Source organism: Chelon labrosus (genome assembly GCF_963514085.1).
Source record: "Chelon labrosus genome assembly, chromosome: 12".
Taxonomy (NCBI): domain Eukaryota; kingdom Metazoa; phylum Chordata; class Actinopteri; order Mugiliformes; family Mugilidae; genus Chelon; species Chelon labrosus.
In genome coordinates this window covers 17,570,581-17,590,118 of record NC_140345.1, presented here as the reverse complement: position 1 = coordinate 17,590,118, position 19,538 = coordinate 17,570,581, and the positions used below count along the sequence as shown (strand labels likewise).

Here is a 19,538-nt window from a genome sequence, read left to right as displayed (position 1 = left end):
GGGGGATGGTGGAGTGGCACGGTGACTAACGTTTCAGGAATTAGGAATGCAGGGAAGGTTCAAGTTCTTTGAGAGTAATTTTGTGAGACCACAGAGTGATGAGTCAGGGTCATGAGCTGCTGCCCGGAATAGTAGCTCATCTGTGGTGTGGCAGAGAGGTTACAATGTATTTCATAAGGACAGCAGAATGACCACAGTCTTCACGGAACCACGGCGCTGGGAGTGGCACAGACCCATCGGGGCGACGCTCTCCACACATATAATTTCACGTTTTAAAGAAAACCGGAGGTCAGTTTTTGCTCGATTACAAAATCATTTATTGAATCAAAAAATTAGGTAAACAAAAAGGACTGTGCAACCTTCTCAAAATAAAAACAGAAACAATGTGCACTTAAAACTTAAAGAGCAATAGCTTATAAAATGTTATTAGTGGAATAAAGCAAATCAATCGGGACGATTTTAGTTTACAAAATATACACCGCTACACTGCGCTGTAGGCTTTAGTGTGTACAAATAAAATTGAAACCAATATTTCCAGTTATTGAAAGAAAAAAAAATAGTGTCATTTTCCAGGTCAAACATAAAATTGTAAAATATATTTTTTAGACTGTTGAAGCTGAACATTAAGTGAAATAAATCTCTGTAAAACTCAATCAACTCCCTTTACTCTCACACCTCACAGCAGCCAACTTTTGTATCTGAATGCTCTAAATCTTTCTTCTTTCTAGAAATGATCCAGCATGAACTCACTTCTTCTTCTAACTACTATATACCTCTTAATGGCAGAGTCCACTTCTCTTCTTCATAGCTACTTCACTCTGTGATCTTTACCAGCAGACTGAAATCAATAATGCTTAAATCAAGGCGATACATAACCTATACAACTACTTTCTCACCAATTACTGGTTTACATTATAAAGCCATTACATACTGTCAATGGCTTACTGATCAAAAAACTAATCTCTTCACTCATGGTGGTATCCACCAATCATGTATTTCAATAGCAGTGCTTCAAAAATGTTGAAATGTCAAGAAAAGGTAAGATTTATCCTAGCTTCATGCTGTATATATATATATATATATATCTTATATATAAAATATATGCTTCAGCAGGGCATAGTGTCTTTAGATCTTTAACAGCAGCACACATAAAGGTTAGGAGCTAAATCAGCAGCATACTGAGCTAAGAGGCACGAGCCAGTCATCACTCTAGTCCTCCTCACAGCCAGGGACTGCAGAGGTTGGCATCATGGACCAGGAAATAATACACCTAAAGCCTTGCCAATGGATCAAGCCATCGTTTTCTTAAGTGTACGCACGTTTTAAATAATCATTTGTTCAAATAATTATTTTTTTTTCCAAATCTGGAAATATCACTCGATCCAACTTATTGCACCGCATATAGAATTCACAGAGCAAAACATCATACACATAACACTGACTGAACAGTATAAGGCATTCATAACTTATTGTGGAAAAGGCAAATGATAATAATAATAATAAAAAATAATAATGATGATCTGAAAGTCTCATAAGCCATTTGAATTTGCTTTCATTGGCACACATTTTGTACAACGTTCTGCTTAAAATCTGCTGAAATCAAGCACAGATGGCAAGATGTATTTAGGAACATGTTACAAAGACGGACGCAAGTTACTGTTACAAGCCGAGCGGTCTGATATTCTAGGTGGCTGCAAACCTTTCATCTATGACACCTTGGAACAGGTGTTTGGCTGCTACAAGAAAATATCAGTATCCCTGCCTTGCTGTTCCTTTAAAAACTGCATTCATTTAAGCGTAAGGCCTCAGCTTGGACATGTGAAGTTCCTTTTAAATAAGCTTGTCTCTCTAGATAGCTTGAAGTAATCTTTCTTTGATCTGGAGTGCAAAGAACTAAAACTTTCAACAAACAAACGTGACCAAAAAAATAAACTTGCTAGAGTGAATTAAATCCGATAAATGATTGCTTGTTGTTGTGCTGATGAAGGGGTTTCCATCTCAAGGCCGAGACACAGCTGAGGGCATCATTCGAACGACTCCCACTCTGCCGATCACTTTGACCGTCTTTTTGGGTGGAGTGACCTAGTCAAAAGAAATGTACACATCATAGTCGTGTTAATCCACTCTGGTCATGACGGGAACAATAGTTCATGGCCTGCTAGTAAGAAAATATTGTGTTCTGTGGTTTTGTGGAGTCTGTCAAGAAAATAAATATATCTGAACTGAGAAATGTTATTAATTTCACATTGGATTAAATTTGTTTCTCTGCACATCAAAACAAGTTTTCCCTTATTTATCTTTTATACTATTAATGCAATGTTATTGTTCCTCTCTGGTATAAACTGTCCACAGTAATTTTGCACAACTGCCCTAAAATTGAACTTTTTATTTTCCATTTCCTGAAAATGTGTTACAACGTGCATTTGATTTACATTTTTCTGACTGCTGGACCGCAAGAGATCTTTGATGTCTCCCAGCAAGGCAAGACGTATGAAACCAGACCAAACACATGAGAAGAACGAGGACAATGGTACGACCCAACTGCTTTTCTGCTGCTGTCTCTTATTTCAGTTCTGACTCAATCTATTATTATGTCTTCCATTATTCTTTTCCCCTCCCTATCTGTCTCTCTGGGTAAAATTATGCTGTCCATAGTTATGAAGAAAAAATATGCTTCACCTGCTATGCTAATGTTATACTTCAATCAGTTTGAGCTAACTTTGTTTAGTTTTCATTTCACCACTTTCTTTATTTTTCTTAGTTCTGCTGACCAAACAGAGAGGCAGATATCTGGAAAGTGTGCGACTTTTAGGTGCAACTCTTTACCCTTGTACTTTCATGAAACTATATCACAATGGAAACTCCAACAGTACTAAAGCAAAACAGACAAAGGTTGTTGACAATGTTCACTCTGTGGTGTAAGTAGATGCTGTATTTTTTTTTGTGTTTGTACCTTTTTAAGTCTCTCAGCAGCAGATCCAGAGCGAATAGCCTCCAGCATAGCCTCCCTGGCCGAGGCAACGTCCATGGCAGGGTTAGCGTTTGAATGTGCCACAAAGTTAGGCTTACCCTGGGGCAGGACAAGAGGAGGAGGAGGTGGAGGTGCCCCCATGCCCATGGGTGGTGGTGGAGGTGGTGGTGGGGTAAGGACAGAAGAAGCACTGGGTAAAGGGGAAGGAGCAGGAGAAGGAGAAGAAGCAGGAGAAGGAGAAGTAGAAGGAGAAGGAGAAGGTACACTTTCCACCACCTCAGATTTCACTTTCTTGAACTTCTCAATCTCACGGGAAGCCTCGGATTTGGTCTGTAGGACACAAAGGAGTCAGACAACAGAAACATTAGACACATAATCATATGTGGAATGCCAGCTGCTCTCACACAAGGGCCTGATGAGCCTCTGATGCACACATACCTATGGAGACACTTTCATTCCATTTTATGTTAGACACATCCACATGTATATCATTTAATCCTATTCATTTCACCACTTTTTCATTTTTAGAGGCACAACGTTCTTGACAGCAATTTAGTCACGCAGCATTCCAAAGATTCCAGTTCTGGTAAGGAACCTCCAGAATAGAACCGCAGATTTTTCAGCTACAGCACATTTTCAGCCTCTTTCATTCCACATGGATCCTTACATGACAGCAAACCACAGGTCACAGTCCACACAGGCGGATGAAAATAGACACCCATGCTTGCATAACTTGGTTCATGCGTCGTTGTGTGTGAGCAGCTAATCAGCTAAAACGTGGACAAAATTCTCATTTTTGTTTAAACAAAAAAAAACATCTTAAGTATCTTAACTGTAGTAAGTACAGGTGTTTGCATAGTATATCGTGAGCTGCTTTACTAAAAACTATGACCAGTACGGCAACATACTCTTGATGACAATGTTTATCAGGTATCCAGCATATTTGTGAGGCTCAAGTTAAAGTCAGGGTGTTACAAAAGTTATTACAGTTCACCCTGGGAGGATATTATTGACTTTAGTTTGAACTATTTTCCTGTTTCTTCCAAATCCAGTATGTTTTGAAATGTGTTACTGGATAACAGGCAACTTGCTGGTATCAGATATCGGTATTACTACATAACTGTTTTGGAAGATCACCGTAAAATTGAGACATTTCAGTCTGTATCAAAGTGTTTGAGTAAATCGCTGACCAACACTGCTAAACTTCTAAAAAGTACAGTACTTTGGATGTGTGAAATGATATTATTTGTATTATTTGTGAACAAACACAGTAGGGGAGTCCTTCAATGAGACTGGCACTAGACTGCATACTTTCCACTTTGATACTGACAAAGTCAAACTGTACAAACAGAAACTGTAGGTGAGCATTTTACCTTCTTCAGCCTGCTGCCATTGCTCTGGGCTCTAATGGCAGCCAGTAGGGCAGACCTCTCATTCTCCTCTTCAGCATAAGATGCTTTCATCTGGTTGTGGGTGCAGGAAGTGGATATCTAATAAGGCAAATAAAAAAGAAGAAAATCTAAATTCCCTGTTCCCCAGCCAAGACCATGCCTTGGCACACTAGCTCTGAAATTAAGAGTTTATTTCTATTACTGGTAGAGGAGCAAATGCTATCCCATAATTCTCTTACAATTAGCACTGTGCTCACTATCTTCATCCCTTCATACGGTGGTGTCCTGTGATTACCCTAATCTCACCTTCTTGAGTCTTTCTCTGCCTCCACCAGTCTGGATTGCTTCCATCAGGCTGCTGTGCAGAGACGTCTCTTTGTCAACAGATTTACAGATCACCGGTTTGAACTTCTTGACTGGCCCAAACAGCGTCACTCCTGAAGGCTCAGGGGTCATATCACTGTCTGACACCTTGACAGAAGGTTGCGTCTTTTCATCAGGGGTTAGACGACCGCCTGCCTTAGTCATGTCCTTTGAGTTCTGTAACATATAAACAGTGAAAATGTTGTTGAACATATAATATCTAAGAGAGACCCATATATGCACCATCATTGCAGTATCACTTACACTTGTCGGGACTTGGAATGTGGTCTTCGGGGGTGGGTCTTTGGGTGGTTTTGTAAAAGAGTGAAGAGCACTGCTTATTGCTGGGCTGGGGCTTCTGGGACGAAAATGCTTGATATTGTCTCCATCATTACTGGCCTTCACTTTTATTTGGGTGGGTCCAATAGACTTAATGTGCTTATTCTTGGCTGTTTCAGTTTCCAACATTTTTTTGGCAGATTGTACACGATTTTCCAGTCCTCTTCCATCGGGTCTATCGTCCGCAAAATCTCTTGGAGTATCTGACATATACTCTGGATAGCGCAAAGACCTTGTAGGACGAGGAGAACTGGAAGTAGGAGCAGAGACATTCTCCTTACTATCCGATAAAGATTGGTGTGAATTCACATGTATGGAGCGACCTGATCTCTGGAAGCCAGTAGTCTCTGTTTTCAATGAAGCAGCGTAGTCAGGGGTTTCAGGGTTGCAGCTGGGTTTAGCTGAAGTGTTTGGGGTGTATTTAGTGATGGCAGAGGCCACATACTGGCTTGAGGTACGCCTGGATGGTTTAAGGAAGTTCATGTCTTTTTTTGAGTCTGTGACTATTGGAAGGGAAGGGGCAGGTTTATTACTTGGCTGTTGAACATCTTTGGACACGGAAATCTTGTTCTCCACTTCAACCCACTCCTTCTTTGCAACTTTGATGTCTTTCTCAGGTTTTTTAGTATCTTCTTTTACAACCTTTTTAGGCTTGACTCTCTCTGCAGGTTTAGAAAGCACACTTTGTGTTGTTTTCAGGTACTCCGGGTTACTGGTCTTCAATGCAGTTTCCACAACCACAGTGGGGGCACTTCTCGGGCCAGTTGTGCTCTCCTTGACCTTAACAATCAGGCCTTTGCTGTTGGTCACAGCACTTTCTTGCCTTTCATTTGAGCTCCAAAAAGCTTTGGCTTTTCCGGCAAGAGGAGACTCCTCTTTATCGGACTGTGATGACCTAGCAACATTATCCCGGGAGATGCCTGCTGTCACCAGATTTCCTTGATCATCAATCTTAATGGCACCAGGGTCTACTTTGACAGCTGACTGCTCCGTAGCAGCATGTATGACGGAGGAAGGTTTGGAAGGGACCACAGTGAATGTTTTCAAACCGAATCGTGATGTGGCGTTGTGAGTGATTTTACCGTGTGTATTAGTAGTAGTAGTAGAAGTAGAGTTAATTTGGTAAACTCTTTGAATCTCTTCATCTTTTTCTGGAGTCACTGCTCTTCGAGTCATTGGTGAAAGATCACGTTTTGTCTGTTGTGCATTACCATTTACAGGACTGAGGCTGATCTTGGTGTTCTTGCTGCTCTTCTTCATGTCCACATTAGATTTCCCTGCCGATGTTTGTTTATCTTCTTTCACACCACCGGTATTAGCAATAATCTTCTCTTTCATTTTTGTTTCTAGTACCTTTTTTTCATTTTTATCCCCTGCAGACTTTTTCTTCAGTGGTTTATTAGGCTCCTCAGATTGAGACAACTTCTTACTATTTGCACTGCTCCTTTTATTACTGACAGCAGCTGTGTAGGCATTGTTGTTTTTGTTCTGTGGCTCCATACTGGAGTAGGGATAAGAGCCTGGGCCTGTGATAAGATGGGGTAAGAAAGTCAACATACATAACAAGTCTTCAACTGTATAACACTGCTACTGGTGCATTGTTTTTCTTTCTACCTTTGTTGCCAGGTGACTGAGTCCTGGTATGTGACTTCACTTCATCCTCCAGTACTTCATCTATGGCTGTGACTGGCACATCCATGTCCACTACAGAGACTGGCACCTCATTACTTTTAGTGGACACCGTATAGATAGTCTCTTTAACTAAGACTATATTCATGCGGTCTGAAAAAGAATAACATATCAACATATATCAACATATTAACCTTAATACTTAATACTTTTTTTTGGTATATTTGGTATTCTGGACATATTTTGAATTCGATTTGTAAGAAAGGCTATCAGAATTTATTTAATCTGGAACAGATTTAAATCTATTTTACAACAAAGAGCAACAACAACTTCACAAAATTCATATGTCCCCTCACCTGCTTCAAAATCTGCAGTCTGACGGAAATGGCCCGTGATCTTCAGGTCATCTTCAGAACTGTTTTTTAATTTGATCGATTTCTCACGTGGCTTCACGTCATTGCGCCTGAGAACGAAACATAAAAACCTGTTAAAATACATCTGCACACGTACACATGGAGAGGCACACCCAGAATCTCATAACATTTGTAAGGAAACAGGGGTAGAAAGAACATAGCAAACACCAATACTACCTTATTTTTATTAACAGTAACCCGGCTACCACTAAACTAGACGTTGTGATCTGCTGTTATTACATTCAGCACCGTTTTCCGTTACTAATCTGATTCAGAAATAAAAGGGTAACTGCAGTTCAGTAGTAGAAGAAAGAAAAAAAATGTCAGTTTTAAATATTTTGCGCTTGTTCAAAGTGGAATTTTATTTTTATTGGAGTCTGCTGGCTTTGAAACATGTAGCTGTAAAGATATTATTACCACCCTTTAAACTTCCTCCACTCTCTTCAAGGGTTCAACAGAGCATTCTTATGAGTTAGTGGCACATTAGTCATAACAAATTGCAACAAGAAGGCCAAACCAAATAAAATGTATCTTCGAAGAGACTTGGACAAGTCCTCCCTTCCTCAATGATTCTAAGAAAACAGGGTTATAGTGCTTTCCTGGAATACGATGAAGCCAGCAGCATCAGGCCAGACCCGGGATTCATAAAGTTTCTCTGAGTCAGAGCATCAATCCAAGATCCCTGGTCTGGGCACATTACCATATAGATTTCACAACAACTTAAAAGGCGAAAAGTGATCTGGAGCAGCATTCACTTTCCACAAAGGCCTTTGATTAAGAGCCTAGAACCATAACTATGAACGTCCAGCACAAAATGCTGAGGGTGCCAGCTTTGGCCACAGCTCAAATATAATATGGTGGGAACTGCTCTTGGTTATTAGTGTTGGCACAGTAAAAAAATGTGGGCAGACTAGAGTTGGCTGAAACAGTGATGGTTCGTTCTGTATGTGAAAATACAGGTGTGAAACTACACTTTCAATGCAAGAATCTAAGTAATTATTTTCATGCAGGTTTTTAGTTATTTGTGGTTAGACTGGCTCAGATGGACGCATCGTGAATGGCACATGCATTAGATAGATAGATAGATAGGTTTTATTTGTCACATGCACAGTTATACATAGTACAATGCACAGTGAAATGTATTGTTGTACCTGCAGCCAGTAGTAAAAAAAAAATATATAAGTACTACAGTAAACAGTAGTTTGCACACAAAGTAAGCAATATAAGTGTAATGTACACCGATAGAGAATTAAAATATAAAAAATAAATAAAATAAAAAATAAAAATAATAATAATAATAATTATCTGGCTTGCCAGGAAACCAGAAGGTATTAAAATGAAAAATGACAGCCCAAGAAAAGATTAGACATTGAAGATGAGTAAGAGATGACAAAAAGATGAAGTACTACTACTGAAATACAATGAGGTCAGGTAGATGAATGACCAAGGAAGCTTGTGAGTTATTTGTATTCCGTTACTGCCAGTGCAATGTTTTAATGTGCCTCACCATTCTGAACATGACCTAAATCATCATGATGGACAACTATAACTACATTATAACCATGTCAGCTACGTTCTACTTTGTCCCTCACTTTTGCATTTTTTCCACAACTTCCCCTCTACCTGTGTTTTGATCCCCAGGTGGCACATCCCTCATCGCTGTCACTGGAGCCGTCCCGCAGCGCTTTCCCTCTTCTACCTCCGCTACTTCCATCCAGAGACAAACTCCCATCTGGCGAGGTGGGTTGGGTGTCAGATGGAGAACTGACAATGCCAGAGTCCTCGGCCTCTGCCATACCTTCAGAGGCAGCATAACCCTGGTCAGGCAGGCTACTGCCACTACTGCTGGTGGACAGAGTCTCATCCTCTGGTGCTTCAGTTTCTCGTTTCTGGCCACTGGCTGCAGAGCTCCGCATGGACTGGACCCAGGCTACAAGAGGATTTAAGAAGGTATCAGTTTAGTCTCAGCACTTAATGTCATATAAAAGTATTAGCAACTGTTAGGGTTAGTAATTAAACTTCTACATCTAAGTTAAACGGTTTACAGTGTCAGAATGGGTTTGGAGTATAAATGGGATTTTTCAAAATGCATTCATTTAAAAATATGAAGGTCTTTATTTTTCTCCAATCAGCAAAAGTTATGATATTTGATATCTAGAAAACATAAATCTGAGAAAAACAAATAAGTTTGAAAAGAAGCAGAGGATGCAGAGCGAGCATGAAGATCAAAAGATGGAAAAAGAGGGATGGAAAAAAATCTGAGGAAGTATTTATGTTAGTTTCAACATTCATTCTGACGCCACACACTCACACAAACCAGAAAACACAAGCCAAATATACCAAACATAAGCTTGGAGCACAACCACTTGTGGCTTGATAAAAGATCTTTAATGATGTGTGGGTGGACTTACTGTAAACAAACCCTTTTAATTAGATTTGTACCGTACTGTTTTAGGTTCCAGTCAGAGATAGTATTGCTTCATACCCTCTCATCTCTTTAGTACACTCATGCTCTGGTCAGTCCTGTGGGTTCTGGAGAACCTATTTATTCTGTCACTGATCTCACTGAACTTTAAGCCAAGAGAATAAAAATCAATGTACCATTTGTTATAGGTTTTCAGCAGCAAAGCCAGCATGCACTAACACTAGCAATTCAATAGGGGATTCATTAAATTGAGTTTAACACTCAGTGACCTTGTCTCTAATACCAGGTGTCACTGAGAGTGTGCATGTGTTTAGACATGCATTATGCTCCAATAAGTCTTCCTATGTGTGCATGTCCGTGTCTATGTGTGAGAGTACTGAGCCTGTCAGATTTTTTGGGTCTGGTCCTAATGGTGTGGAGAGAACAGTCAGTTCCAGGAGATGTGGTGATGACTCACAGGGCTGTCCTCCCAGCTCCTTCCCAGCAACAGCTTAGTCATGCCAGCTACAGCCACAATCGGCGCACATTCACACACACATGCAAAGACAAGTGCACATCTACAGACACCGTCTTGTGCTCTCACTTATGCTTGCACTCAAGCACAGAAATAAATAACCTAATAGGGTTATCAAACCTCTAACATAATATGGCCTTGGGTACATGCTTTGGATAAAACTCAACCAAAGGTGTCTCGATTCCCAAGCTATCGATACTGTGACATGTTACTTGCCAAAATCCACTGCAATCCATGCTCTATGCCAAATCAAAGTCTGGGGTCTCAGTATAGTCTTCAATTGTTTAATAGCAAAATGTCTTTAAACATATATTTTGTTTTTCAATCACAACAAAGATCCATTTCCACTTTCACCTGTTTCACAAACCCTTACTTGGCTACCTCCAAGACATAGAAGTTGTAGAGCTCTAAAATTTAAATTGGACAACAGACTGGTATATTATTGTAATCGATGGCTAAAATCAACTTCCTGCATCACAAAAAAATATGAAATTCTACTTTACTTCATCAAATACTTTTGATATTTGTGACAACAAAGCAATCACATTCATAAGAAGTGTATAAGGCATATGTTAAAAGAACGACTCCAGAACTTAACATAGCTAATACACAACAAGGGTAATTATAATTTTGGATGCAACTACGTAGTAACACAATATTAAGCTCTACAACAGCTCTACCACAAATCAGTGTGCCGTGTTGTTCTCTTTTCAAAGAAGTTAAAAGCTTTCTTTGGGGATGGGTCTTGTATTTCATATACTTGTCTTTGTGAAACACATAAGCCTTCAACGCTGAAAAGTAACATGTCATTGATAGATGACCTTTCAATACTATTGCCTAAGTCAGCATGCATTCAGGCTTCAGGTTTCTCAACCAAGCCACAACCCCAGGCACAGACGGAGAAACATACACTGTCCAGCTATCGATCTGCAGCTATCACATCACCAAAATGTTGGCTGATGGATATCGCATGGCCTTGCCTCATAGTTGTCTGACCACATGCTATGTGTACACTTTTAACTCAGCTGTGTTCTCATGCATAATCAATGACAACCAATGGATCAAGTTGAAATTTAAAACCATGCACAGTATGTACATGTTTTTTTTTTTTGTTTTTTTTAAACAGAAATAATTCAATAATAAAAAGCATTTCTTTAAGAGTGAAACTGGATAGAAAAAACGTGCTTTTACTTTTGTCACAAGGACATATGCAGTGAGAAAAAGCAAAGCAAACTGACGTAAATGCAAATTACAGAAATTATTAAAACTATGGTAAAACACCACATTACAAGAGTACAGGAAAAACAGCAGAAAAGTTCTCAAAGGAATGAGAGGAGAATGGTTGATTATGAAAGGAAAGTCCAATATGAAGAAGCAAGGGGAGCTGATGAGAAAGGACTGTCTGGATGAAGGAAGGATCAAGCCAGAGAGAGAGACTTCAGGAGTGTTTGGAACGCAGACGCACAGGTCCACAGCAGTACACTACAAAAGGAGGGTGTGGGGTGGGGAGAAAAGAAAAGAACAGATTTGAGATTGACTGACTCATTAACACTGCATTTGGCAAAGATTGGTGAAAACCCAAAACCATTGAGAATGCAGAGGACACAAAAAGAAGAAGAAGGTCATTAACATTTTTTTTTCCATTATACATCTAATACATGTTCGGTTAAAATGCAACATAAAAGGCACTCCAGCTGATTGGTGTTGACCCTAAGACCGACCTTTTGGACCCAGGAGAAATAACAGGGTTTAGAGATTGACATTTATAGATATGAAGCACCTCGACCTCGTTTGGACCCAATATCACTTAGCAACTCAGCTGGCCAGGTTGCTGATGAATAGATGGAAAGCATCTAAGGACACAGTTTAGGATTCACATAGATGCACAGCCATACAGGTTTGGCAGTTAAGACAGATACAATTTGTGATTGTAACAAATGGAATAAGAGTTGAAAACCAGGAGGGCTGCTACTGGGAAAGAAAAGGAAAAAGAAAGGGGATTTAGTTAATGGAGAGGTGATCCATGTGGAACCTACACTGGCGAGCTGCTTCCTCCACTTCCATGGGACTCTGTGGGGGGCTGCTTTCTGTGGACTCACTGTGAAGGGAGGATGAGGATGGCACATACAGGGTAGGGGGTAGGACATGTGATGGTTCCCGGACTGGGGAACGACGAGGTTTAGGTGGCACTAGTCGATCAGTTTTTCCTGGAGGAAAAACGGCATGAACGTAGGAGAGGCACCGATGGTCAAACTTGTAATATGGGGAATGACACAACAATTGATATCAGACTAAAAGTAGGAATTGAAAACATTGTGTAATCAGTTTCTGAGTTTCTGTCTCTTTTTATGTTTGGGTGAGTCCCAAACATTATAGCAGTTTGGTCGGCATTTTATCTTTTTTGGAAAGGCTATGAGAGACAGGATTATTATTATGGCAAACCCAATGTCTTCTGGATAACAGACAAAACTGAAGTTATATAAAACTGTCAGATGAGTGTCAAGGTGCGTATAGCTTTTATGAAGCAGAATGATGCAATTTGCCTGTAATAAAGGTAAGCAGAGGACAGCTACATGTAAAAACATGTCACCCTGGCGCAGCACTTCTTCAGTTTGAGGGTGGTGATTTATCAACATATCTGGTGTGCAGCCTTCAGGGCTGCAGGGATTTAATGAACTGAAGGAGAACCTTTTCATACCTGTAGGTAAAAGAGGTTGTAAGATCTTATCAATAATTTTCGAACATTCCCACCAGGGAACTGGTTGCAGATGCTTTCATTAAGCATTTGTTTATGTCTGTAGTAATAACAGAATGATCTTTAAGCATTTTTGCAATACTATCTTCTTTGCTTCAAGCTTTTAATTTGCTATTGTTGACAAAAGCACGAGGTTGGTAGAAGATTAAGGTTGCACCAGAAACCGCTATGCACAAATCCAAACCTACGTCATTTGAATGAACCTCACACATGTTTTGTGCCTCCCACCTGTGCACCACATACTCGGTGTGAATATGGATGACAAATGTTATGTACTGTGCCTACCATGTTTTTCCAAACAACAAATGTACTAACCTGATGCACCAGATGTTTGTTACATAGAACCATCTGGGAAGGTTTGAAAAAAGGGCAGGCACTTTCAAACCACTTGACCATCTGTCTATCACCATCGATTACAGGCTAACGTCAACCAATCACTTGCTTGCGGCTCAAATGTTGCTGCAGTCGCAATAAGCTGTTGTCACACCTAAAACACACCTGTAACTGCCAGTAGTACGTGCCATAGTATGTGGATTGATTATAACCACTGGGAAGCCTGCCAAAATGGATTCGCTCATGATCTTGCTAGAATCTAGCTCCATCACGAGGTAAGCCGTGTATGTCCAAAACAAATTTAGAAGTTTAAGCTTATCTTTTTCTTAAGTACCACAAGATGCACAAATCAAACTCTTCGAACACTGTGGTGGGTTATTGCACTGCCACAATAATATGGCCCTTAATGTGAAGTGACAACATGTTCCTAGACACATGTAGGTTTGAAAAGCACTAATATGTGCAAGACCCACTGAGACCCACTGAGTATTTCTGTCTAATCAAAATGTGTTTCCAATAAATACTTTTTAAATGCACATTACCAAAAATCAGATTAATTATATTATTTTTAATATATAAACTTTAAAATCTGTCATAAGAAGCAACTTTATCAGCAATGACCTCTTGTTGCAACAGCTTTCATGAGCTCAATCAAGGCATATTAGTTACACTTCATGTTCAACAGTGTGTTGTGAGTCAGACAAAGTAACATTAAGTTGTTATTGAATTGTTACACACCAATCAGCCACAACATTAAAACCACTGACCAACTGAAGTGAATAACATCAACCATCTTGTGACAATGCAATGCTCTGCTGGGAAACTTTTGGACCTGGCATTCATGTGGATGTTACTTAGACATGTACCACCCACCTAGACCAGACCAGGCACCCCCACCCCATAGCAATGACACTCCTTGATGGCAGCAGCCATCCCCAGCAGGATGCAGCCTGACACAGGCACACACAAAGGACAGTTTAATAACAACTCAGAAAACATGAAAAACAGCACAAGGTGTTGACCTGGCCTCCAAATTCACTAGATCCGAAACTGATCAAGAATCTGTCGGATGTACTGGAACAAGCCTGATCCACAGAGGCCCCTACCCTCAACCCATAGGACACAAAGGCCCCCACCAACAATATTATGTTCCCAGACACCACAGGACACCCTCAGAAGGCCCATGTCCATTCTCTGATGAGTCACAACTGTTTTGGAGGCACAAGAGAGAGCTACAGAATATTAGGCATTTGGTCATAATGTTATCCCTGATTGTTGCATACGACCTTTCGGAAAGATTAATTCTAGAATTCAATTTCACACCTGCATCTTAACATTACATCCCTACAACAAGCCAAAAGTTAATGGGACTGCTAAGTAAACAGGAAGTCATTATTTACTATCTATAAATACTATTATTTATGGAAACACTAACACAAAAAGCATGGGGAAACACTTGCAATTCAAAGTGTGGATTGACAAATAGTACAAAGTCAGTTTGGATACCATACTGTATCACAGGGGAAAAAAAGCACAATTATGGGGAAGCATCACTGTTCAAATAAAGCAACCTAAATTTCCGAAGACTTGTGATTTCCCCATCATGCTGCGTCTATGCCAGCAGGTGCTATTGATGTGTTACTTCATCTATTTACTCTGTTGTTGGCAACTGGAAGGAACTGAAACAACACGCAGGACTGAGACGATAAACTACGCCAGCATAACCTTGATACTGCATAACACACACAAACACGGCCAAGCTGACCCTGCTAATCCATTTAACCATTTATTTTGTTTTTTTCTCCCTCATATTATTGCTGCTGCTGTGCCCAAATTTGCTTCTCATAAAGAAGAGCATTCAAAAGCTAACATACTGCACTGGGCTGCACTGATGTCTTGCAGTATTGTTAATTCCAACCAGTTTGTGGTTCTGCTTGCCTTAACTATTTTACAAACCCTAAGAAAAGTCCCTATGCCGTTTTCATCAAGCCAACCCAGTTCCTACCCAACAGATGCAATAAAACACCCATGCTTACACAAGTATGGCACACACATATTAAGCCTTCACTGTACAATGTAAGGTAAATGCAACCTTAAATCAAACACCATAACCTGGTATAAACCTAAATAAAAAAAAACAAAAAAACAAGCCTAGAATAATTCTGTATTACCGGTACCTTTAGCTGGTTAATATCGTGCTGTTGCACCCGTTTAAAACCAGAGATCATCACGAACTGAAACCTAATAAATGTATTGTGTACATTGTTGTCTCTGCATTTACAAGCTCAAGGGAACCACCCCATACTGTACGTGCAGGGTGTAGTCATCTAGTCCTAACGTGTACACCAGCTATTTGCTGCCAAGTATGCATTGTTCATACAGAACAAGTGCACCAGTGTCATGCTGCACAGAAGAATTGTTTACTGTCACAACGAGAGAAAAGTTGATGTTGAGGTTATGTGTGAGACAAAAATATAACTAGCCTGCTGCAAATGCATATTGAAGAAAGTTTGAAAATAAGGGGGAGATGCAAAGTAAATGAGATGCGAGAAGTTGGTGCACTGTCAGCAGAGAGTCAGGACAGTGAAGGAGAGAAGTAGCTAGGTCTATAAATTTATTAATGATCTTCCTGCCATCGGTTCTATCCTAACACACTAACCTCCTCATACTTTATCCTTTCTGCTGCTTTCATCTGCCTGTCCATCACCCATCTCTCCTTAAACCCTTCTAGCCCCCCTGTTTTTACATCGCTACCCTGTCATCTCTCTGTCAAAACCTTCCCATGCTCCATTCTCTCAACTTCATTCTGAAACTCTCACCTTTCTCATCCCTTTTGAGGTCTACGGCTCTCTCATCTATGCCCCTGTCAAGGCACGACAACCGCCTGCTGCAATCTCACTTTGTTACAGAGAAAGATCTAGGTTATATAAAGATCAATATGAGGCCAGCTAAAGTTCAAGTAGATCCTGTTTAAATCTGTGATGGATCTGTCTGCCTTTGCATCTGTCAGCTTTGAAGTTTTGTGTGAGTGGGTGCATGCATATGAAAGGGAGAAATAAAGAGAGGGATAGAAAAAGAGACAGAGATGGAGGTAAAAAAAAGGGAAAAAAACAAGAGGGATTGATAAGCGTGAGGGAGAGACAAGGACTGTATTGTCTCCCAATCCATGATGAAAACCAGCTCTACTAGTTCTTGTCCTTCAGCCATGACCTACACTCACACTCACACTCACACTCACACTCACACACACACACACACACACTTTCTGTCTTTCAGCAGTTTATATACAGTATGTCATTCGTGACAGTTTAAGTTTTGGACGTTTCTGCAGTGTGACAGGTTGGCTCATCAGTCACTAAGAAGTAGAAAACCTCTACAGGCAACTTCTGACTGTTTCACTTCTTCAACCGACAATGTGTTTACCATTGCTGTCAAGATTTCAATGACAACAGTCACATTTATTTCCATGATATGGCAATGGATTCATGATATAGGAGCTGTTTAAATCAAACTCAAAGAGTAAGTAATGCAAGACATTAATAAAAAGAATTACATATGCGTAATCAAATATGAGAGAAATAGAAATACATTAAAGCTTTACTTGTGTGGTGCATCTGGCATTCACTATTATATCCGTTGTTACTCTCCTGTTTGAGAATATGAAAGCGTGGGCCTCGAAGCCAGACCTACTTCCTCGCCCACAATTTTTTTTTTGTGGCAGAAAGTTGGTCAGGAGCTCTGTTGGCAACTGATTAACTGAAGATTGGACATGCCAATCAAATTGTTTGGGTGAGCTTTAAGGCAGTGTTGGACAGAACGGTCACATAGTCATCCAAGTCATCTGAGCGCTGTTGAATTGAATTTGTTTACAACAAAACAAAATGTTGTAGGATTAGTCAATAGTTTTTTTCTCTGTATAGGTTGAAAAACACCCCATGATGAAATCCAAATGCCGACTCATATTCAGAAAATAAATGTTTCTGGCTATGCCAGGCTTGCCCTCTGTGACTTCAAACGTTGCTATTAGTTGCTATCTGAGAAATATTACACTATTGGGAGAAAGATCTTGCAATTCTAGCATATTTTTGAAAGTCATAATTTATGAGTATTAAAGAGATATTTCAAAGGATTTGTCAGTAGTTTGAAGCAGTAAGCCCAAGTCTTTAATTGTTGATTGTTGACTGTTGTACATATAATATCAGGCTGTTTTATAGATACTTACCCATTGCGCTGTGTCTGTTGTTCTCAACTTCATCCAGTTTCAGGTTTAGGGCTGACTCAGTCTCCGATCTGGAGCTGCTGTCTGAAGTCTCCTCTTGATGGGCAGCCATGCTGCTGGCTGATTTCTTCATTCTGCTGCTCGGGCTTTTTGCAGAGGGCTTAACCCGCACAGACCCACTCACACTGCTACTGGTGAGGGAGCTACATTGGGAACCAGCCCGGTCAAGATCGTTGTCCGAGTCATCAAGGCTGTGGCTGTATTCAGAGCTGGAGTCTTGCACAGCCAGACTGTCAGTGGTGCTGCTGCTTGGAGTTGGGGAACTGGGGGCTGGGGTGGCATCATACACAGGTGGAGGTTCTACTGCGATTTTGACAGGGGCAGGCTTTACGGTTTGTACTACTACAGTAGTAGAAGTGACCGTAGTTGACTGTGCCACCTTGGTGCGTAAGGCTGGGGTGGGTATTTCAGGACTGGGAGCAGCTGAGGTTGAAGGGTCATCAGAGCCTTGGGTGATGGAAGTTGGAGTGGGAGGAGGAGCTGGAGCCTTTCTTTTCCTCTGCTGGCTTTCTGAACCAAGGCCAATCTGAAAGAATATGGTAAAAAAAAAAAAAAAGGAATTAGACAGTGAAAATTTAATTTACATGAGGACTTTTTGCATGTAAGTGTTTGTGTGGTTTAATAATAAATTAACCTGTAAATTCAGTCTGTCAGGACTAAAATAGAGTTTACTGCAGTATAATTAAATCAAGTGGAGTTCTGGCAGGCATCTGACTTTTTAAATCCATTAGGGTGCCAACATTCCTTTTAAGTGATCCAACTACAAGACATAACGCAATGCAGATGTCACATACATATACTATAAATATAATGCTGACGTACTGTGATAGTATACTGACATGTGTACTTAAAGGTAGAATTTCTAGTTTTTAAATGAGGACATAAACCATTATTCAAATGTAATGCTGTTGTGCCGATTTACTTAATGCCAAGTCACTGATGACTTCAAGAGGGTGATGCGACGGCCCACTAACAGCTCAGTCACTAACACAATGATGCAATGTCTGGACGCATTTTTCAAAGTATCACAACTGCTCAAAATGCAATCACAAAGCTTTACAGGAGTGTAGCTGGACTCAAATTAAAGTATATGAACTCTATGAATCACTTTCTATGAAGTGAGTTTTGGAAGATTTAAAAGGAAAAAAGAGACACTTCGACAATATAGATGTCCTTATTTCAAAGACACGAAGATTCCTGTGTCCTGCTTTCAACTTTTCCTTACTCCAAAATTAAACAAAGAATGTGCCCAGAGCTGCATGCAGTGTTGCATCATGCTGCAGAACAAGAGAGAGATCAGGCCACCTTGCCTTTCTGCAGGCAAACCGGGTTCACACATGTGAACTCAATGAACCCACTGCATGACATGCTATGGAAATCCAAATGACCCCCCCAACTGGTTGTCTTTCTTTTCCTTGGTCTCCTGCTTCTTTCCCTCTCTGGCATTCACATATACATGAATACGGACATGCCAGTGGAAGTGGGTCAAAGTTGAGGCTGCAATGGATGACTGACTTGCTTATGAAAATGGATGTGTGTGTGTCTGTGGTGTGCGTGCATGCATGCATCGGAGTATGTTTGTGTGTGCTCCCTGTAGAGTGAAACATAAGACTGCAGTCAAGCCCTGCTACGAAAGGAAGAGAGCAGTGGCCTCAATACACAAGCATATGCACATAGACTTTTCTGTGTGACTGTACAAGCACATACACACTAACATATGTGCACACACACACATTAGAAGGAACAGTATATGTCATACCTCAGGCTGAGCTGGTGTGTATAGATTAGGGGGTTGCTCAGGGTTGCAGGGTTAAGTGTGTGTTGCTCTCATGAGCTTATTGGCGCCATGACTGGGAGCGCAGCATGTACTTAAGATTCTTAGAGACTGAAGCTAAGACTCAAGACTCTATATTATACCACATTCAAGCTCACACTATACATTAAGTTAAGCTGACTATGTAATATGATTATGCTTAAACTATATTTATCCAAACTGTTTACTTATTCAATTTTTTCAGGTGCAGTATTTGTAGTTGCAGGATTTGCAGGATTTGCAGTTTTACGTTACACAGAGAAGCAGTTGCACGGCAGCAAGCTCGTCATAAGATCTAGCCACTTTTGCCCGT

General features: G+C 40.4%; 1 protein-coding gene across 1 annotated transcript in view; it reads right to left on the bottom strand.

Moving 5' to 3' along the window:
* Positions 1–2,340: 2,340 nt before the first annotated feature.
* Positions 2,341–19,538, bottom strand: part of cobl (cordon-bleu WH2 repeat protein) — a 51,383-nt gene continuing 34,185 nt past the window's right edge. Inside the window, exons 8-16 of the mRNA XM_084557308.1 lie at positions 17,356–17,938; positions 12,082–12,252; positions 8,730–9,036; positions 7,050–7,156; positions 6,679–6,846; positions 4,990–6,590; positions 4,669–4,902; positions 4,345–4,461; positions 2,341–3,301 (exon numbers count right to left, since the gene is read on the bottom strand). Of these exons, the coding sequence (XP_084413434.1) occupies positions 2,873–3,301; positions 4,345–4,461; positions 4,669–4,902; positions 4,990–6,590; positions 6,679–6,846; positions 7,050–7,156; positions 8,730–9,036; positions 12,082–12,252; positions 17,356–17,938 (3,717 nt within the window). The 3' untranslated portion in view covers positions 2,341–2,872. The remainder of the gene's footprint in view (positions 3,302–4,344; positions 4,462–4,668; positions 4,903–4,989; positions 6,591–6,678; positions 6,847–7,049; positions 7,157–8,729; positions 9,037–12,081; positions 12,253–17,355; positions 17,939–19,538) is intronic.